Source organism: Chiloscyllium plagiosum, unplaced genomic scaffold, assembly GCF_037043375.1.
Source record: "Chiloscyllium plagiosum isolate Xiang-an unplaced genomic scaffold, Cpla_swu_hap1 HiC_scaffold_31, whole genome shotgun sequence".
Lineage (NCBI taxonomy): Eukaryota > Metazoa > Chordata > Chondrichthyes > Orectolobiformes > Hemiscylliidae > Chiloscyllium > Chiloscyllium plagiosum.
In genome coordinates, this window is record NW_028270169.1 from 4,377,183 (window position 1) to 4,399,826 (window position 22,644).

Consider the following 22,644-nt stretch of genomic DNA (forward strand, 5'->3'; position numbering starts at 1 on the left):
GCAATTTGTGGATTAAGTGCAGTAAAATGAGGAACTAGTCTGGCTTGTTGGATTGCTTTAATTCTTTCTAAGAGCACTGACTCATAAGACTGGGCATTCAGATGCAGTGAATGGTTACAAATCAGCAACACCGATCTCTGGGCACTTTCTTTTTTGTAGACTTCCCTAATAAAATAGGGTGTAGTTTTATTTGCGTATTCCTTTTGGATTATATCATCTCTTTGTAAGTGCGCAACCTTGCGGTTGTAACACCTTGACTTGGATCATGTATATTAAAGGGGAGTGTATGGTCTACTGGTATTATCATGGGACTTTTGGTCTGGAGGCCTGGGTTCAAATCCTGCCCATTCAATAAAATTATGGAATTAAGAGTCTAATGATGACTATGAAATCATTGTCAGAAAACCCAATTTTATTCACTTTCCCTTGAGGAAATAAACTTGTATCTTACCTGGTCTGGCTGACATGGGACTTCACAAGAATGTGGTTGACTTTGAACTTCCCTCTGGGGAAATTTAGGGATGGGCAATTAATGCCCGTCTAGCCCTCTAAAAGGTCTTTCTAATCAACCTGTTTGGTGATATTGCAAACGTGGATGAGATGGAACTCAAATCGTGGTCTTCTGTCTCAAAGATAGGGGCACTGCTGTTGCACCAGGAGAACCAAAAGGGTAAGGTAAATGATTTTTTTCAAAACTAAATTCCTGTTTGTCGCAGACTCTGTCCAGAATTTTACTGCTTGTACTTTAGTGCAGTTGTTCTCTGAATATTCTGTTTGAAACAGGTTTAGCTATGATCTGGGATAGGCATTTTGTCTTCTGTACCAATTTGAATGGAGCCAGTGACATTGGATTGCATACTTCCATGCGTAACAAGCTGGCTCAACATTGTGTACTGTATCTAGTAAAGAAACATTCAAAATGAGCATACAAATGACTAGCACAAATTTGTTATTTGTATCTTTGACTTTTCCCTTGGAAAACCAAAGAAATAGTGAAATCAGGGGCTGATGAACAGTCCAACAAGCCATTATGTAAGTACCCTCCCCATGATCTAGCTCATAAACTGATATAAAGATGTGGAGGTGCCGGTGTTGGACTGGAATGCATTATGATCTTTTGCTATAAATTCTATGTCGTATGATTCTGTCCCACTAGCTCCCTGATGAAGGAGCAGCACTCTGAAAGCTAGTACTTCCAAATAAACCTGTTGGACTATAATCTGGTGTTGTGATTTTTAACTTTGATATAGAGATGGCTAGCTTCTTAAAAGCTGGAAGTATATATGAGTTCTTGGAACTGGCATTGAGGGATGGGCACCTGCACCCACCAGATGAGAGGAATCTGTTAATATTGCTTATGTTCTTGCTTTGTATTCCAACTAGACTTGTAGGCTGTATGAGGGATCTCTACTAGATATTGGTGATAGTTTGGTCTTATGTCTTTGGAAGCAAGTAAGTTCTTGGTTCATATTCAGGATGCATAAACAAATTTAGAACTGCAGTTAGGGTCTCTGGTAATGTAGTTATTAATAGCTATGCTTGATGCCTACAGTCCTCTGATGATTTTGGTACACTACTAATTGACTATAAATACCCCTCGCAATATTTTGTATGGTGTGCAGATGACACCAAGTGGTAATTAAAGTGTGCTGCATAAATTAATAACACTGGCTGCCCCTGCATTTTCCCTACCTGTATAAAGATCTTTCTAATCAACCTGTTTGGAGATATTACACACCTGGATGAGATGGAACTCAAATCTTGATCTCCTGCCTCAAAGGTAGGGGCACTACTGTTGCACCAGAAGAACCAACGGTTAAGCAAGATCCCAATAAAGAAAAATGTCATCATTGTCTCCTGGTATTTATTTTAATTAATCTGTTATGACGCACTTGTGGAGGAGGTAGGATGTTGAAACATGGAAGTAGGATTAGACTCTTCAGCTCTTTGCGTCTACCCATCATTCAGTATGAAAATAGCTGATTCTGTAGTTCAGTATACTGTTTTCTTCGTACTCTTTGACCCTTTAGTCCCAAGAACTATATTTAACTTGTTCTTGATAACATTGAATGTTTTAGTTTCAACCATTTTGTATTGGAGAATTCTACAGGCTCTCACTCGAGAGGTGAAGAAAATTCTCCTCAGCAATTCTAAGTGGCCTACCCTTAACTTGAATCTGGGCTTTCTGGCTCAAAGATAGGAAGACAGCCATCATGCTAGAAGAGCCCTTACATTGAGTTTTATGCAGTAATTTGAGCTGCATGTTTTTGAGGAAAGCAATACGTTTTTCCCTTTTAAGTTTACCTCCACTTTAGAGAATTCATGTCTAGAAGTTGGAACTAGTTGCATCTAGAATTCTTAACCAGTTGGTAATATTAGAATTAGGACTAGACAATGTCACTTGCAAATGGATGATAGTAAGCTAGGTTCAGAATTGTATTGGGAGCAAGGATAACCGCACCTGGGCTTGGTGTTTGTCGAAGGTTGCAGGCAAGAGGAGAGTAAAGGATTAATTTTCCTGATTGTTGCCATGGAAGCTGCTAAAGGAGGAGTATGGGTCAAATGGTGGCCAATGAGGCTAGGCCATATTGGGATGTCGTGTGGCTGAGTTGGATGGCAAGGTCTGTTTCTGTGCTGTATGATCTGAGGTATTGGTACTTGGGTAAATTGGAGCTTTAGTTACAAGAAGCTTTACTAACTAGGCCAGTTTTCATTAATGCTAGGGAACCATGGGAGGTCTGATATTTGAGAGGTTTTTTACTGGTAAGGTAAGTAAGCTAGTAGAACACAAGGAATTGTTAAAGAAGGAGAAAAAGTTAGGAAAGTGTCCTTTTTTTAAAGCAAACCATTAACTTAAAATATCAAACTGTATGTTAGTGAGCAGGTGCTGCTTGATGACATTTTCTGTTTATTGATTGAGAGTAGACTGATGGGATGGTGATTAACTCTGTTGGGTTTCCACACTGTAGGGATTCTATTTGTTGTGCTTCTTGTGTGTGGGACAAACCTGGGCAGTTTTCCACATTATCGGAGATGCTGATGTTGTATTGTCCTTGAACAGCTTGGCTAGGTGTGTGGTAAGGTCTGTAGCACAGTCTTTAGTACTATTGCTCGAGTGTTGTCAGGGTCCATAACCTTGCAGTATCCAGCGCCTCCAACTGTTTCTTACGTGGAATGAATTAAATTGACTGAAGACTGGCATCTGTGATGCTAGGCACCACCTGGAGGAGGCACAGATGGATCATCCGCTTGACACTTGGCTGAATTTTCCTTTGAATGTTTCAGCTTTATCTTTTGTACTGATGTGTTGGGCTTCTTTTATCATTGAGGATGAGAATATTTGTGGAGACTCAGCCTCCAGTGAGTAGTTTAATTGCCCACTATTATTCACAGCTGGATGTGGATCAGACCCATTGGTTGTATCGCTCAGTTATCACTTGCTGCTTATGTTGTTTGGCAAGAATGTAGCTTATTTGGTAGCTTCATCAGGCTGACTCCTCATTCTTAGGTATGCATGGTACTGCTCCATTGAACTGGCGTTGAGCCCCTGGTTTGATGGTAATGATTGAGTGGGGGGTATGCCAGGTTGAGAGATTGCAGATTATGTTGGAGTACAATGCTGCTGCAGTTGATGGCCCCCAGCACCTCATGGGTGCTTAGTCTTTAGTTGCTAGATCTATTTGAAGTCTATCCTGTTTAGTATGGTGATAAGTACCATACAACACGATGACTGGTATTCTCAATGTGAAAATGGGATTTTGTCTCCAAGGACTGATATCTGCAGTCGGCAGACTGGTAAGGATGGTAGCTCTGCTACAGCACTTTTTGTCATGTTAAAGAATTACTCATTTCTAAATTCAGTTTATTGCTTTGATACTTTTGCTGAAGCATGTCATGCTTCCATCATGTCTTAACTTTTATTATAAAATTTGTTTCTTATCTAAATTTGGTCATCTGTCCCATGATTGGGGGTAGAAAAATTTGAAATGTGCCCTCTTGAGTAGATCTCACAACCTTAGTTTGGCACATCAACATGAGGCTGGCATGTGAGAATATTACTTGTATAAATAAAGTCTGTGTGGAGATTTAGGAAGGAATAGATAGAAGGTGCAACCCCCTTCCTTGAAAAAGGATCTGAATGCTAACTGTAAGTTGATTATTGAGTTGAGTATTTGCGGGCATTTGACCAATACAGAGGAACCTCGATTATCTGAAGAGCATGGGTGGGGCATATTTTGTTCGGTTAATCTGATGCCGGATAACACAGCGAAGCATTGGGACCTTATGATCTCGTTCGGATGATCTGAAATTCGGTTAATCGAATGTTGGGTAATCAAGGTTCCTCTGTGTATTGGTGTGGTGAGCTCACTGTTTTATAGGGTGACGATTATGCGATGCTTGTTTGTTCTGGTACTAATTGCAGGCAAAAGCTTGGCCTTGCAGGTAATTGTCTTACTTTGGGATGAAAGTCAGGAAGAGAGGAATATCTGCAAACCAATTCAACTTAAATCCTGTGCTTTTTATGAAAGTGAATGAGATTAATGTCTCTAATTGATATTAAATCAGAGTTCAGTTAAAGGTAACGAATAAAGTTTTGAGTTCATCTGTCATTTATAATAAAATAATATCTGGACCATGAATGGGATACCAGAAATTTAAGCACACTTTGAGCTCAACAAATAAAGGATTGGTTTGGCAATTTGAGTTTAGGCATCTGACATTGGTGAATGCAGTTTTTTTTCCTCTAAATCTGTGCTGTTCTGTAGTATGTTGAAAGTTGGATTTAGAATATTATCTGCACTTAGTTCCTCAATAAAGAAGTCTGAATGATCTTAACAAATACTTAATGTATGAGTTATCACTAGTTACTTGATTTTTTTAATGTTTCTTTCCTGTCACAGAAATGGTGGAATCAATGAAGAAGGTAGCTGGCATGGATGTAGAGTTGACGGTTGAGGAAAGGAATTTACTGTCTGTGGCCTATAAAAATGTGATTGGAGCACGGAGAGCGTCCTGGAGGATAATCAGCAGTATTGAGCAAAAGGAGGAAAACAAAGGTGGAGAGGACAAACTCAAAATGATCCGTGAATACAGAAAAACGGTAAGGCCATAACAAATTGCAGAGTTATAAAACAGCCAGTTTACAAACAATAATTCAGTTGTTTTTGGTAACAGTGTAATTACTGAGCCTGCAAAGGGTTTAAGGTGGTGCTTTCCTTTTTTTTAAAAAAAGTTTCCATTTTGTCGTTAGCTTCCAACAAAATTATGCATGAAAGAAAGTGAAGCAGTAACAAACTAACCTACAGGAAAGGTGACAGAGGGAGTAGCATTCTGGAATGGGCTGATGCTCTTGTCCCACATGTAATTAACTTGTAATATTTGTTTGTGGGTTGGTGTCTTTGGCTTGGCCAGCATTTATTGGCCATCCCTAATTGTTCTTGAGGGTAGCAGTGAGCAATCTTGAACCACTACAATCCTTTGGGTATAGGCACATCCACAGTTCTATTTAGAGCATTCCAGGACTTTTCTGCCCTATGTGATGTTCCTAGAAACCATTAGTAATTTGGTAACTGGAAGTGTAATTAAAGCAATTTTGCTGGCAACAACGTAGCTGAGATTTTTTTTTGAAAAGCAGCAGCAATAGACTGTTGTTCTTGAATTATTTTCTAACAAGAACACAAATATGTTCTTGTGTTTAAAAAAATTATTGCAAGGCTTCCATTGCCCAGCAATTCTATGAAGAAAATATCCAAGAACAAGGAAATTGCTGGAAATGCTTAGAAAATCTGACAGCATCTGTGGAGCAAGAATGAGTGTTGAGATATCTGGACAACCTCTGAAAGATTATTGATCTGAAACATTTTTTTTTCTTTGCAGGTGATGCTTGACCAGTGGAATTTTCCAGTATTTTATGGATGATAAATTAATATGCAGTCACTAAATTGTCCTTTTGTTTTCGGTGAAGCAGTGCTGTGTGGTGGTCATAAAATAATTGACTTCTAACCAGAGAGTAACAGTCACTAACTTCTAACAAATGTTGATTTTACAATTTACTTTATCATTCCCAGCCCCCTCACTTGCAACATCTAAATATTCTATTCACCAACTTATCTTGCATATCTGAACATCAGTCAAATAATGAATCCTTTTTTAATCCCCGACTCTTCCTCAATTAGCATACTACACAATTCCTAGTTATGGCACACAAGGTGTATCATGCTGAATGGTCAGCATTGTTAGAGCCCTTTATTCATCCTACAGTGAAGCTTATTGCTTCTATTTTTCACCAAGCATATGATCTGCTAAGTTTGAGTCTTAATACATTAAAAGTCAGTACCATAAACTAATTGCTGATTGGAATTGGATGAAATTGAAACGATTCCCAGTGTTATGTTGCAGATTGTCAGAAAGTTAATTCACTACAGCAACTTACATTTAAGCACTATACAAATGTAAATGAAAATGTCAGAGATATTTCACAGGAATATTATCGACATATTTAACACCAAGCTCTGCAATGTATTACTATAGAACACATGGTCAGAGGTAGATGTTTCCAGAAGGCATTTGACAAGATGCTATATAAAAGGTTATCGTGCAAAGTAAGAGCTCCTGTTGTAAGGATGACATTTGTGGGCGGCACGGTGGCATAGTGGTTAGCACTGCTCCCTCACAGCGCCAGAGACCCGGGTTCAATTCCCGCCTCAGGCGACTGACTGTGTGGAGTTTGCACGTTCTCCCCGTGACTGTGTGGGTTTCCTCCGGGTGCTCCGGTTTCCTCCCACAGTCCAAAGATGTGCAGGTTAGGTGAATTGGCCATGCTAAATTGCCCGTAGTGTTAGGTAAGGGGTAAATGTAGGGGTATGGGTGGGTTACGCTTCGGCGGGTCGGTGTGGACTTGTTGGGCCGAAGGGCCTGTTTCCACACTGTAATGTAATGTAATCTAATCTAATCATGGATAGATTAGCTGGCTGGCAGAATGGAGTAAACTCTGGTGGTATAAATGAGGAATGGAGTCCCACATGGGTCTCTGGGCCCTCAACATTTTGCGTGTTATTTTATCAATGACTTTTGTAAAGAAAATCTCAAGGTATGTTGGCTAAATTTACAGATCTACAAATGACACTGTGGCTCAATGGTTAGCATTGCTGCCTGTCAGTGCCAGAGATTCAGGTTTGGTTCCACCCTCTGTCTGGAGTTTGCCCACTCTCCCCATGATTGTGAGAGTTTCCTTCAAGTCCTGTTTTCTTCCACAGTCCAAAGATGTGCAGTTTAGGTAGATTGTCCATGCTGAATTGCCCGCAGTGCCCTGGGGTGCGTGAGCTAGGTGGCTTAGCCATGGGAAATGCAGGGTTAGGAGGGTAGAGGGATCTATCTGGGTGGGATGCTCTTCGAAGGATCGGTGAGGACTCTGAGTGGACTCAAGGGATTCAGTTGTAGGAAACTATGCCATGAAGATGATATACCAAAGGTGTAGAATAATCTGATTTCATGGATAAACAAAAATCTGGCAGGTGGAGCATATAGTGGAAAAATCTGAAGTTCTTTACTTTGGTAGGGAAGATTGAAAAGGTTTAGAAGAGGAACAACTGCCACATTCTAAAGTGTGATCTAAATGCTCCAGTGCTCGAGTCAAAGGCTAATGTAATTATACCTTTGTTATGAGAGAACTTGAACATCAAGGTAAGGATGTAATGCTTCAATTATGAAGAGTATTGATGATCATTCCAGCCGATGTGCAGGTCAGATGAATTGGCCAAGCTAAATTGTCCATGGTGTTAGGTCCATTAGTTGGGGTAAATGTAGGGGAAATGAGTCTGGGTGGGTACTCTTCAGAGGTCAGTGTGGACTTGCTCGGGCAAAGGGCCTGTTTCCACACTGTGGGGAATCTAATCTAAACAGCTTCTGGAATACTGTGTATATTTAAGTGTCCTTAATTTAGGAAGGATGTAATTGCATTATGGGGCAGTTCAGAGGCGGCTTACGAGATTGATACCTGGAGTGAACTGATTATCTTGGGAGGAAAGATTGGACAGGCTGGGCTGATTTGTGAGAAGATCATCCTCAGATGGTGATGACGAGCACAAGAGGACATAGCTTTAAATTGAGGGGTGATAGATAATAGGACAGATGTCAGAGGTTGTTTCTTTACTCACTAATAGGGGCGTGGAATGCCCTGCTTGTAACAGATGACTCGCCAACTTTAAGGGCATTTAAATGGTCATTGGATAAACATATGGAATTGTTTAGGTTAGATGGACTTCAAATTGGTTCACAGGTCGGCATAACATTGAGGGCCGAAGGGCCTGTAATGTGCTGTAATATTCTATGTTATATTGATTTAAAGTGTATAAAATAATGAACTTGAGGACTTGGGCACAGAAAAGATGTTTGTTCCTGTGGGCTGTGTTCCCTTTAATTTTTCCCAACACGTGGACCTCTGAGGTCTGTGGCTGACTGCAACTTCCACAATTGGATGTTGAAGTATCCTGCATGGGGTTTTTAACTATGGCTAAACCACCTAACTTGCACATCCCTGGACACTGGGATGGTTTTTATTTTAGCATGGCTAATCCTTCTAACCTGTATACCTTTGGACTGTGAAAACAAACCCAAACAGGCGCGGGGAGAAAATGCAACATTAACACAGACAGTCCCCTAAGCCTGGAATTGAAGCTGGGTCCCTGGCCCTGTGAGACAGCAGTGCTAACTGCTGTGCCACCAGGTTGCCTAAGATCGCATTCCGACACTGTAGAAAGAGACTATTTGGCCTATTGAGTCTGTAACAACCCTCTGAAGAAGCACATGGAGGGAAGGCTAAGTTAAAGTTGGGGTTTTCAGAAGTTGGTATAAATGGGATAGCACAAGTCGCAAACTGATGTCCAGTTAAACAAGGCTAGAGATGATTGGGTAGACTATTAGAAATAAAAACAGGATTAAACTGTTCAGCCCCTTGAGTCTGCTCCACCATTCAATTGGATTGTGGCTGTACAATAGGAAGGCTGTTCATGTTTCTATACTATATATGTTTAATGTAGTGTTAAGTTATTGCTGGTAGCTATATAGCCACTGATGCCTGTGGGTGGATTCAGATGATCATTCCAGATAAACCTATGTCACAAAAGCATAATGCTATTTTCCGCCATTGAAATTGGAAATCACTAATTCTTAAGTGAATTAAGTTGGGATTTAATATTGATTTTTAAGTTAGGTTTGTAATTTATGGATTGCAAATTAATTCGCCAGTTGTAATTTTTGCTAGAGAAAAGCCACAGTTGAGAGAGTGGGAGTTTCCCAAGGATTGGCATTAGGGCCCTGCTCTCTCTGATATATAGTATTAACAATTCAGGCTTTGGTATGTAGAGAATATACTTTCACATTTGATCATTTGCAGTTGATACAAGTCTTGGAAGTCATGAATTCTGAGGAGGATGGTGTGGAACTTCAAAAGCACGTAGAATGTTGGAATGAGTGGATTAGTGACATTCAGCAAAATGATTTTGGTGAAAGGAACAAGGACAAAGAATATAAAGGGTGTAATTCTCAAGGGGGTACAGAAACATTGGGTGTGTAAATTATTGAAGGTGGCAGGGTAGGTTGTTCTAAACATACAGATTCCTAAGCTTTATGAAAAGGGGCACTGATTATAGAAGTAAATAAATTGTGCACTAGTTGACCTCCCTGAACCATTGCTGGTTCTAGGTACTACATTTTAGGAAAGATGTGAAGGCATTGAGAGAAGATCCACAAGAAAAGTCCCACATGTGAGGGGGCCTTAGTTATGTAGACCTATTAGAAAAACTTGAAACTCTGTCTTGAAGTTTTCTTCAAGACAAGATTTGATTGAGATGTTCAAAATCAAGCAGTTGGGGCCTTGTACATAGGGAACAACTTTCCTATTGGAGAAAGGGACAAGCACCGAAGTGTGCAGGTTGAAAGTAATTCTCAAAAGAGCATAATGCTGACATGAAGAAAAACTCTGGATCTGGAACTATGCCTGAGGCAGGTTTGGTTGAGGCTTTCAAGAGGGAATTAGATATCTGGGAAGGAAGAATGTGCTGAGTTCGAGTGGCTTCAAACAATTACAACAATAGCCAGCACAGACACAACTGACTGGCCTCATGCTGAACCTTTGAGAAAAATCAGTGTTCTAATACCATTCCTCCAACAGTGAGTAAAATGAGTCCAAGGATCAGGCCATGTTCTCCAACGCCAACCTCTACTAATTAAAATAATGACGCATTCAAATTGACCAGTACTACAAATTGGATCAGCCTTGATTTTGTTTTTTCTTCTAGTCAGTATCAGTTAAATGATTGAGAGTATCCTCTTACCAGTGCTAAGAAACATGAGGATTTGCGCACTCTTCCTAAACAGAATGATGTTCTGTTAGGGAGACTCCGGATACAGTTGTATTGCTGTGTGCAAACTAAAGAGTGCCTTCACACTGAGTTGGTAGAGGCAACATGCTCTTTTAATTAGTTCAACACCAGATTGATCAGTATTTTGAAAGAAAAGTCACTTGATTCTTTGACTTAATTGATTGGATCACATTGAATATTGCTGAATACTTGCCAAATACTGTGCCACCTCATTTCCTGAGATTCAGGATTCTGCCCTGCAAGGGGAGTGAACCTCAGCAGACAGATGACTTTCTTGCTTCCAATATATTCCAAGATCTTTCCACAGTGCATAGGGTTTTGTATGTGATTGATTACCATAATTGTATCAAAGCTTTTCTCAATACTAATATCTAAGTGTTTTTATTTTGGATTTAAAAAATTACAGCTCCATTTGAGGGAGTTTTCCTGCTTTGGAAAAAGTGCTTGAAGCTTTTTTGAGGATTTCACTTTGTTTCTATTTCCCAATATTTAACAGCATCTCTTAGTGATGGTATTAAGTTGATGTCCTCAAAATCTCCACTTAACTTTTTTTAAACAGCATTATTCCCCATTTTCTTTCTCTGACCCATTCCAATTTCTGATCTCATTAGAATGGTATTACAGGACTTCAGCTGAGATTAAGTTCATGACATCAGTTGAGCTCAATTTGGAACTGGGAATACAAAAATTTTGATCTAAACACTTAAGTTTTGGAAATTATTTTTACTTCCCAGGGTTTGCTTTTATTGGAATACAGCCTGAGGAATTTTATTCTGATTTCCTTTCCAGTGAATTTGAAAATAACCTAATGTGAGACTCACTTGGTTTCTCAACTAAAGAACCTTGCTGACATATGCTGTCTTACATGCGTTCTCTGATTCAGCTGAGTGCTGAATTCCAGCATCTGGAGTGCACTAGTCACTAAAATCAATTGGAGCCCCTTGAAGCAACTAAAGCATGGTCTGCCGTTTGAGAATTAAAATCTGCACTCCTGTGTTTTGGTATACACTGAAAAATCTCAGGTTATATTCTCAATGTTGTTATATTTTGGGAACAGCACCAACCTATTCTCTACGCTTTGCATTGTACAAAAATGAACATGGGTAATGTAACTAGCTGTAATGACACAAATTAAGATATACTTGTAAATGCAAATGACTTGTGTAGGTAAAACTGTAGGCAGAGCACTTCAATCATGACTCAAAGGCAGACTTTTAGTGCTGCTTTTGTTTCATGTACTGGTCAAATCAAGTGAATAGCTTTTCTAGGGTAGCACTATCCCCTGAGAAGAGGAAACAAAATCTCCAAATCACTCTAGTTATGAATTGGTATAACTTTTTTTTCCTTCTCGAGTCTTTTCTCTTCCCTGCCCGATTTTTTTTTTTTTGTCTCATGCGCTCTCTCACCACCACATCGTTATTCCACCCCCGCCCCAAAACAAAAACAAAAATCTTGTACTTTGCCAGGTAGTGCCATTAATGCAAGTTCAGGCTTCTTGCAGTTAGGAATGTGACATATGGTGCATTCAATGCTATGATTGCCCAGGAAATGTTTCATCCTTCAGGGGTAAAGTTCCTTCTGCCTAGAAGTACTTTTTATTAACAAAAGGTGTTGCATTTGAGCAACAGTAGACCAAAAGCACTTGGCTAGTATGTTGTGTTCAAGTGAAAAGTTTCCATACCATCCCTCATGTTAGTGCTTCTGTGCTCTTTTCAATATATTTACAGATATACAATGAAAATATGTCATGAGCCCAGTTTACACCATCCATACATCTCAGGTTACTTTATCTGGGTGAACAATCATGATGTTTTGTCTTTGAATTCACATACCTAATTTGTACATTCACACTGAAATAGCCATGCAGATAGGTTTTGACCAAAAGAATATAAGAACAGAAATAGACCATTTGGCCCATCAAGTCTCCTGTGCCATCTGATTATGGCTGATGTTTTTCTGAATCCCATTCTCCTGCCTGATTCCCATACTAATCAAGAACTTATCTATCTTTTGGCTTAACTGTACTCTGACTTTGCCTCCACAGCTGTCTCTGTAATTAGTTCCAAAGATTTGCCACCCTCTGGCTGAAGAAATTCCTCCTCGTTCCAGTTCTGAGGGGCTGTCCCTTCACTCTGAGGCTGTGCCCTTGGGCCTTAGTTTCTCGCACAAGTGGAAAGATCTTTTCCACATCCGTTCTATTCAAGCCCCTAAGTATTCTAATTTGCAAGTAACTAACTTTTTGGTCTATTGTGAGAGTTGATGTTGTGTTTGTAATTTCAGGTTGAGGATGAACTGAAATCAATTTGTAATGACATTCTGGATGTACTGGATAAACACCTCATTCCTGCTGCCAACACCGGAGAGTCAAAGGTTTTCTACTATAAAATGTACGTACTGGGTATTTTGGGGTATGCTAGATTTCCATGCTGCACTATGCTCACCTGTCACCTCCGAGTTGTGCGCTATTGTTGCACTGTAGATAAAAGTACTATTGTAGTAAAGCAGAATTTATAGGCAAAAATTCATTTCCTCTTCCAGCCAAAGAAAAATACACTAACAAAATAATAGGTGTTCCTAGAATGGTCTGGTCAGTAAAAATCGCTGCTTAAAGTGGTGGTGAAGTAAAAGGCACAAATAGAATTACTGACCTGTGCTGAATTACCTGACCTTGATCAGAGATGTATTTAGGACAACTGCAGTTAGCCAAGTGCCCTAGCTAACAGAGAGAGGGGAAAGAAATTAGCCAAAAATCGAGCTTCTCAGTAATATCTGATAAGTCATTCACCAGTGTTCGGATGAGTCGCTGTGTGCCCTTGCTTTGCTTTGAACTATATTATAGTTAACAAACCATTCGTTAGTTGTTGCGACTGGTCTTATTGTCCTTTGTTCTAATTACAGGAAAGGTGATTACCACAGGTATCTGGCAGAGTTTGCAACAGGGAATGACAGGAAGGAGGCAGCAGAAAACAGCCTGGTTGCATACAAGGCGGCTAGTGATATTGCAATGACAGAACTTCCACCAACACACCCCATTCGCTTAGGCCTTGCTTTGAATTTCTCTGTATTCTACTATGAAATTCTCAACTCTCCTGACCGTGCCTGCAGGTATGTACACAGTATGCATAAAAACTAGAACAACAGATATTTAGGTTTCCAGTTGTAGCCTTCTCTCCTAAGGTTGCTGAGCCACATTAGATTACCTCTGCTACCTTATTGGAGTAACCATATTTGTAAAGACAGGGAAGAGAGCCTACGCTTCAACTATGGTGGGCAAATTGTCAACCTAGTCCTAAGTTAAGGTTTAGATCACCTCTGGGCAAATACTTCAATGAAGTACTGGAGAGCTACAATTTTAGACACTATCCTTTGAAGATGTTAAACTGAAGTCCTGTCTTAATCCTGTGGGTTGGTGGGTGTTAAGTGAATGTTAAAAGATTCTGTCGACATTTTCAAGGGATTTCTGATGGTGACCTGGCTAACGTCCCTCATGCAGATTTGCCAAAACAGATTAATGGGCTATTCATCTCCAATGTGGGAGGTAGCTAATGCATAATGGTTACAGTTTTTATCCAATGAACCACCATACTGAAATTGGTAAGACTGAATATTAACTGTTGAGACTGAAATGCTAAGTGCTAGTCTGGCTTTTCAAATGTAGTTAAGTTAGCTGAAGCACCAATATAAAAAATCATTTTCACCCCACAGATTGGCAAAGGCAGCATTTGATGATGCAATTGCGGAACTGGACACCTTGAGTGAAGAAAGCTACAAGGACTCTACACTCATTATGCAGTTGTTACGTGACAACTTGACACTATGGACTTCAGACATGCAGGGAGATGGTACGTAACCAGCAAATACTTCTGATTTCCACAGAACCATATCTTTTTATTTGCTAAATGCAATCAGTTCCCTTTTTTGTATTGCCTCGGTGTTCTTCGTCCTCAGCCCACTGACACCAATACATTGGTGGGAGGGGGTATCTCATTCTTTTGGGGGTATTTCAATCTGTGCCCCAGAAGCTGAGGAGATTCTTCAGGATTTCTTGTCTGCACTTGTCCATGCATATCAAATAATTATTGCCAAAGTAGTGGAAGGCTTTTTGATGCGTGGGATATTTCATTTGTGAGTGTATTCAAAGGGAAATAGAAAATAAATAAGATGAGCTATTGAATCTCTTCTGCATTACCTTGCTGTCTAATCAAACAAAATGTCTGCTGATTATCTGGGAGAATTGTGTTCTAATCTGATCAAAGGACTCAACCAGTTGGAATTGAACTTGGCCCAACTCAACTTTTAACATTTGGAAGGGTTGAAACTTTGACTCTGCTGGGCATATAATCAGGATTAAGTCATTGAGCCACTCAAGTCTGCTGTTGAGCCTGGAGTCCATGAAAATGTTTTCAAGTCTAAGCTTCTGATTCTCCCTTTGCTGTGAATATGTGCTTTATTCCCTATTCTGAAAGAGTTTTTTCTTGTTGATTATTGTCTAGCTGTTTGGGAACTGTAGAAGACTTAGTCTTCACAGAGTATACCTACTTTATGTAACCTGAGACCAGATTATACCATCCTCGTACCATGTGCTGGTGCTCTCAATTCAGATATCGTGGGTTCTGATCAGAGAGAGAGCTTGGTCGTGTGGAGTTAATGGTGAACTTTGTTTAATCTGCTAAATAGCGCTTTGGTGAGCACTCAGTTTCATCATATGATTTCTACAATTGGATTTGAGAATTTACCAAAATAGACAAAACAATGAAATTGCAATTTATCTTTGCCTTGTCTGAGGATGAGTTCAGATAGCATTTACAACATGTTGATTATGGATGAAGTATCCTTTTAAAGCAGAACTACCTCAGCTTTTGTCTGAATTTGAGTTTAATCAATTCTAATTTGAGGTTTCAGTTCCAATATAACTTGGGAGTCAGTGTGACACTATATATCGTGCTTTTATTTCCTGTCCCAATGCACCATATTCTTTTAGTTGTTTCCTGTGCTCTAGTATAGAGACAACTTTTACCTGTGGGAACAAACAAACATAGGCCTTAATGGTATTGACTAATGATATTGTCTGCATTTGGCAGTTTCTCCACTAATTGTTGCTGAATGAATGATCGCTTTCTGAGCCCAGGTGACATTAGTTGACATTGTGAAAAGCAGTCCCAATAACCATACATCTTCCCATTTCATTGAGGATTCTCCTGTTTCACTTATGTTCCATTTGTTATGTACTGTTTCATTTTCCTCTTTAGTATTCACATTCCTGTTTTTTCTTCCATTCCTTTCTCCTTCCTGAATAGATTCCTAAAGGATATGAACCATTCATTCCCCCTGTAAACTGTACTTTGTAAGTCATTGAGAATGCCAAGCATTTGTCATATCATGAGATGTCACAATACCATTTTAAAGTTAAGTTTTCATGATGTATTGTTAGGGCCTTATCCCAGAGAAAATGGTGTCACTGTTGGGGCAAATGTCAGTCAGTTGCTGAATCTGGCCTATTTTGTGATTCTTATTGTATTAGCTCATTGGGGCATTTGAGCCTTGTGTGCTGTATCTTGATAAACTATTTGAAGCTGGCAAATGAAATTCAGGTATTTCCTGTGCTTCTGCCCTTCTAGAATCTACTTTAAAATGACATCATCAGAGTTGTGGGGTGTGGTGGAATGTGCTAGTATGCCCTTAGTTTTGGGTGGCTCAGATTTGGGAAAGAAAGCATCACAATGTACAGCAGAAAAAAAAGCCCCACTCCATCACTAACTTTTAACTCCACAGAAACCAAGGCCAGTAAGAAGAAGGACATTTTTAATCTTGGATTTGTGGTTTTCATATTTATCTGGTATTGTGACATCTGCCTCAACTTTGAATTAACCTGTGTGGCTTGTCTCACAGCTAGGTCTGCCTCAGCATTCTAAAAGTATTGGGCATACTCTGATGCATTTTAACAAGTGGGCATGTTTGGACTTCAGTTTGTGGTTTCAGCTGCTTGTGAATTTCTGTGGTGTTGTAGTTTGTCACAATCGGCATACAACAGACTGGGATAATAATGCCCTGCATCATGGCTGTTTTCATTGGGACCTTATAGTTTCATGGTGATGTAGAAGAGTAGTTGACTTCTGAATCTGGTTATGAGGTACTTAATTCACTTGTCCCTTGCTTGAGCTTGGTCGATTGAAACATTGGGTGAAGTATCTCTGTTAGGCCTAGTCCAATTCAAACTATTTTCATTGCCCCCATCCCTGTCAAAGGGAGGTTACCACCAGCACACTGAAGTAGAATTCTAAAAAATCTTTCCAAGTCCATAGTGTTTCATTGCAAATGATAATGTTGTGCTAAGGCACACCAGCTGTCAAACCTTTGAGCATTTGTGTGTGCCCAAATGACCATGGAGTACTTGAGCTCTGAGCTGAAGAGGGTAGTCTGACACCCTCGCCAACCAACATTTGAAGTCTATGCAATAAAATCCTATGCTTAATTTCCCTGACTTCTGCAACCCCCAGTTTAATGCAGCATGCAGTATAGCAGACTCTATCCACACAGCATCAGTTACATTTAATTCACTCCAGCGCACATTTGCATCAGTGTGACACTGTTCATGTCAGTTGTCATTAAATTGTCTGGCAAACCCGGAATTGTAAACAGACTCATGCTTTGTATTTTCCAGCAGTGGGGCTACAAATAATCAGTTTCACATGCAAGGCCTGTTTCATTGTTTTTGACTAGATTGAAATGTAGCTCCCAGAGTTGGGACACTATCTGGTGTACAACCTTTGAATTTGATTTTGATGAATGGGGCTTTGTTTTCTTTGGTATCAGTCTGGTCAGTCTCTTTCCTACATGTTGAAAATAGTTTTAATCCATGCATTGCCCACAATTGGTACTTGAGCTCTGGACCTAGTAAAATACAAAAGATGGTGGTGTACAGTACTTCTAAAGCTGTGGTTCTTGAATTTAAGATCTCTCTCTGATATCTCCGACCTATTCAAGTAATTTGTTTAGCTAATGATTGGCTGAGTTACTGCTATAGCTTTTAGATCATGACTTTGCAATTTAGAAGCACTGGAATTAAACCAATGCAATAGCTTTGATATTCCAGATATCTGTTTCCCTTTAGCAAGGGAAGAAAAATTTGCTTTTGTTTTAACCGATATTCAGGTGCTTTTTTTGGTGGGAGTGAAAGTGTAAAATTTATCAACCTCAATTTCTGGAATTTAAAATGACACTGCAAATAGTACCAATATTTAGCTTAGAGATAATGCATAACCTAATTCAAGCAACCATTGCTTTATGCTATTTTCAGATGATAAAACATGCTTAAAAGCAGTTTGAATTGTTGATGCAAGTCACATTTCCTGCTCCTGCAGCAAGTATTCAGGCATTAGAAGTTGTCCCCTGTTTTGCTCCACAGTGAGGCAAGCCCAAAAATTTTTAAGATGAAATCAAAACAGCAGCTTGCTGAGTCAAATTCTTCCTAGGTAGTAATTCTGATACCTCCCTCTGCTTCTAGATAAACTTTTCATTGTGGAAAGTTTGACTAAAATCCAAGTCATGAAATAGAGTTATGAGAAGTTTGAGGAATTGGTATTCTGCGTGTCTCTCCTTGTACACATCTTTGGCTGGAATTATTGGGAATGGGATGTGTGCCTCTGTAATGAATGACAGAAAAGGTTTCCTAAAGGGAGTGAGTGACTTTCTAGAAGATTATCATTACCTACCTCGATCTTGTATGGGAAAGCAGATTGTACTTGTGAGCTTCCATCCTGTTCTATTCTAACTGGTATTAATCCATTCCAAAGTAAGCTGGCTAATGCCTATGTTACAGTAACACACAGGTTGCTTTTTAATGAAGAAATTTGTGGCCTCTAGTCCCATTATTGAAAAATGCATTTGCTAATGCTTGAGGTGTAGCATCCACCAGATTTTCCAAACGCTGTCATTTCTGGTCTGAACATGGCAACAAGAATTTAGAGTCTGACAGTTCCCTGTCTGCTTTTTGCTTGTGGAGCTGAATACACATTCTCCAAAGCCTTGTTTTGAATGCAGTTTTTACTAGAATTTATGTTTTTAGAATAATTGAACTGAGTAGATCTGTTTATATATTCATTTCTGCCCTGACATGCTCTTCCAGTTGAGGCTTTATGTCTGAGTGATATGTCAAACTCTCCTATGACCTGGTCATACATGCTGATCATTATTCATCATCCTGGCTTTTTAGGGGTGGTGTGATGCATACTGATCACCTTTTAAAAACAAAAGCTTATTAGCTGAACCAAGTTAGAATCCAGCTCACTTCTCAGGATTGAAGAACAACAAAGCCCTAAGTGGAAGGTGGGTTGGGGCAAATTGACCATGGCTTTAGTCACTGGAATGCAACAGCCTATGTTGAAAAAGCTGCATGTTATCTGTGAAAGCTGCTGCTGAGGAGTATGTAGCTGGTGTTTAATTGTGCAGCGGGTGTGTAAATTAATTATCTATCTTACTTCATTCCTTTTGTACAGGTGAGGAACCGTGTAAAGATGTGGTGCAAGATGTTGATGACGACAATCAGTGAGAAGACATGGCGAATGAGAAGACCCTGTCTGCCCCTCTCCTGTCCCTCCCTACAGTCCTAGTCCAAGCTGAGAACCAGTAAATTTGATGTTGGTGCTGGACCTCAGAATTAGCTATGTGCCCATTTGGGTTCCGAGGATTATTTTTGTTTTTTATTTTATTTTTTACTTGGTTAAAATAAAATCTAAAAGCAATGCTGTCTCTCTATGGATGTTTAACTGGGACCTGCTTTCTTGACTAGCTACCATAATTCTTTGGAAATTGTTTTGAAACAACTGTTCAATTCTACTTAATGCAGCTTTATGAATAGTTCATGCCTGCACTTTTTTTAACCACTTGAGATCTGAGCATTCAATTTTAATTGCTGGTTGGTCATGAATTGCAAAGAATGACAACCGAACCTGTGTGCTGTGAGCACCACCCCCTGCCCCCCAAAAAAAACCCTTTTAAGTGTGTTGTGCATCTTGCACACCAAATCTTCTTAGCGACTGCATGCTGTTGGTTTGCTTATTTTTATTCCCCAGAAAAAATACTTGCAGCGATTAGTGTGGCTAAACAAATAAAACTGTATTTGTGAGCAGTTAAGTAGCTTGCTCTGAAAGTCTGTGAGCCTGATGTGCAGTGTTTTTCTTCAGTGCTTTTGATCCTAAGGATAGCAGATGACAGTTACAATCCATAGATAGTCCTTTGCTGTTTTTTTGTCCATCCTGGCAGAGCAGGTCGTGTTTGAGCTGCTGTTGAAGCCTGCATGCTTAAAACAAGTTTTGGTTTTTTCCTACCCACTCCTCCTTTTTCTCCCTACCCCTTCTCTTTCTCTCTTTGTTCAGTATGTGTAACTTGAAGCTAATTTGTACTACTGGATATATCTGACTGGAGCCACCGATACAGATCTGTATCCTTCTTACTGAAACACAGCATGGATTAATATTAAACTTAAATAAAAGAACCTAAATTAAGATCTCTTGCTGTTTATCCTGTCTGTGACTCTGCGTTGCCTGTTTGTTTTACAGACTTTGAAAAGAGAACACAGTGATTAGGAAGATTAAATGAAAGGAGGAGTGTTGCTGTTCAGTATATTACGAATACTCTTGATTTTGGTGCCAGAATTGGAAGCAAGATTGTAGGGAGTGAGAAAAGTAAGAGAACCTTTTTGGTGTTAGTTAAACTGACTTGCAGAAAATATTCTTTTGGAAAGTTGGTATTAGCTGGCAGTAGTTTTGGTCATTGGTATAATTTGAAGAATCCAGTGCAGCCTAGTCTCCTCCACTACATCCTGGCTATTGTACCAGGTTGATTTTTGAGATGAAGCAATTATTGTCCTCTCCCGAAACAATTAGTTGGTTTTGCTTTCAGTTTTACTGATGTCAGCAATCGTTTGCTACTTTACCAAAAATTCTGAAGTGTATAAAATGGAGCAAGTTTTGTCCTTGTCCCAGGCAGTTGCACCATCTCTTTAGCAATGCTATTCGATAGTAATTGAATGGGTTACCTTCTTTCCTTAGCTTAGGAATCTCAGTGGATTTAGCAGAACTTCAGCCAAAACCTCAATATCCAGTGACCATTTAATGTCTGAGGTAATGATCCCTTCAATCAGACACCAGCTGGAAAACATGTTCAAAAACTTGAGCAGAATCTTGCCCCTGATCTGTCTGCATTGGATTGTCCCTCTAGGAATTGTTTATGAATCTGAGCTACCACATCAAATACAATAAGTACATATCACACATTTGATAAATTACAAATGCTTATTTTCCCCACTAAATCAATCTATTGTGAAGTAACTGTCAAATAATTGCTGAAAAGAAAGGAGGAGCACTGATCTTGGAGTGGTACTGCAAGGACTATAGATTACAACAATTAAAGCTGTGATTAATTTTTCAGCAAAATGTCTTCAAAGGAGAGCAGGTCAGTTAATGGTTGGAGACCCCTTCCTTACAGCCTGCGAATAAGCTGTCTCCTTGATGAGTTGTTGGAAAAGCAGCCCAGGAAAAATAAAGCAAGTGCAAGCAACCAGACTAGAGAACAGAATGGAGATTTGAGAGCCCAGCTGAAATAAAGTCAAAAGATACTGGTTGCCAAAATGTATGTATAGTTTTGAGAATGATGGTAGTCACCTAGCAAGGGCAATGTTGGTGGAGTGTTTCAATACTTAAGGTTTTAAAGCAAATAGTGTGGAAAAAATACCAGCGAACCTTTCAGCTAGAGATCACATAATTAGTAATCAATGATCTGAGTATTAGTCTATTTCAGCTGAGTAGCAGACATAAATATCAAAATACTCAGTAAATGGAGGAGCAATGCTAGGTAGATGGAAAATTGAATTTCTCTCAATTTGAGTGGTATACTAGATAATTGGTAACTAAATTATTATTTAAGAGTTGAACTCAATGAAAGCTGTAGACCAGTAAATTTAATATCAATGGATCGTATTTGGAAGATGGCTATGGGTATAAAGCAAGGCTCGAATGCAACATCATTCTAGGAAGGAACTACTGGTGTTAGAAGATAATTTGATGTGTAGATCAGGAAAGTGTCATTGAGATCTTTTTCAGAGAGCTTAATATTTGAATGATTTATCACCACGAAGAAGTAGATTGGAGATATAAAAGTATAACTGAGGACTTTTCAGGTAGTGAGAGAGTTTCATTGAGTCTTTTGCCAATGATTAACATTGTTTCTGTAAAGCATGCTGATTTTCTCTAATTTCCCAAAACCTTTATATACTTGTTCCACTGTCTTTGAATATGGTTAAATTTTCTCTATTTTTGCCCATAAAATTTTTGCCATTTAAGTTTCACTCCTTGAAAGGAATTTGTTCAGCTTACAAGTTCTTGGCTGTCCACTTAGTTTTGTTTCCATTATCTTTAATTTTTTGACCATTGGTCACTGACATTCCCCATCTGTGTTCCTGTTTGATATTTTCACCACCTGTTTTCCTGACATGATCTATTGCTATAATTGATCGTAATTGTTCTAATTTTTTCAGCCCTGGCCTCCTGCGACTTATTGCAAATGAGCAATGACTTATTTCCATGAGCATTGCCACCAGTGATCCACTGTAGTATGTTGTGTAACACTTACTGTAATTAAACAAAATGTTCTCAACTTCTTGTGCAGTGGTGAGATTACTCATTTGTCTGAGTATAGTAAATAAAGTTACGGGTACCAAAATGGTAAACAAGATACTTAAGATTCGTAAGGGACTAAAATATGTAGTATATATTAAATAACAGGATCTAAAGAGTTGGTGCTATATTTGAGTATGCTAAACAACTAGAATGAAGCTGCAATGTAAGATATTTGCAGTGTTAGCTTCAAGCTCAATTAAGAAAACGTCACTTGCTATTTTATCAAGTTTTTAAGAAAAACATTTTCATTGTACTTAAACTAGTGCCTCAAGTAGTGCTTTTTCTCATGATGATCTAACTAATATGCATTTGTACTATCTACCTTGGCTGGTATAGAACAAATTAAATTTCCTTTCAAATTTGCCTACCTTTTCATAGAAGCCACTCTCTGAAGGGATGGCATTGCCCTTGATGGGGTACATGAGTAGGGATTCTGGTTAATTGTTTGGGAAACTGAGACCTAATGCAGATTACTCAAATGTTTATGGGTTAATTGTTCATCTTTTAAAGTGTTCTAATTCTGTTGGGGCAAGTCTTTAAAAATGAGAAGTTGGAAAACTTTTGTCCCAGCGGTGGAATTACGGTAT

The 22,644-nt window shown here is 39.2% G+C and overlaps 1 protein-coding gene across 2 annotated transcripts in view; it reads left to right on the forward strand.

The window, feature by feature from the left end:
• ywhae1 (tyrosine 3-monooxygenase/tryptophan 5-monooxygenase activation protein, epsilon polypeptide 1) overlaps window positions 1-22,034 on the forward strand; it is a 47,748-nt gene extending 25,714 nt beyond the window's left edge. Inside the window, exons 2-7 of one of the 2 annotated variants that reach the window (XM_087977143.1) lie at window positions 4,902-5,101; window positions 12,663-12,769; window positions 13,281-13,487; window positions 14,088-14,224; window positions 15,680-15,726; window positions 18,878-22,034. In XM_087977143.1, the coding sequence (XP_087833269.1) occupies window positions 4,902-5,101; window positions 12,663-12,769; window positions 13,281-13,487; window positions 14,088-14,224; window positions 15,680-15,687 (659 nt within the window). In that variant the 3' untranslated portion in view covers window positions 15,688-15,726; window positions 18,878-22,034. The remainder of the gene's footprint in view (window positions 1-4,901; window positions 5,102-12,662; window positions 12,770-13,280; window positions 13,488-14,087; window positions 14,225-15,679; window positions 15,727-18,877) is intronic. The other variant, XM_087977142.1, reaches the window with a different exon arrangement.
• Window positions 22,035-22,644: the final 610 nt, after the last annotated feature.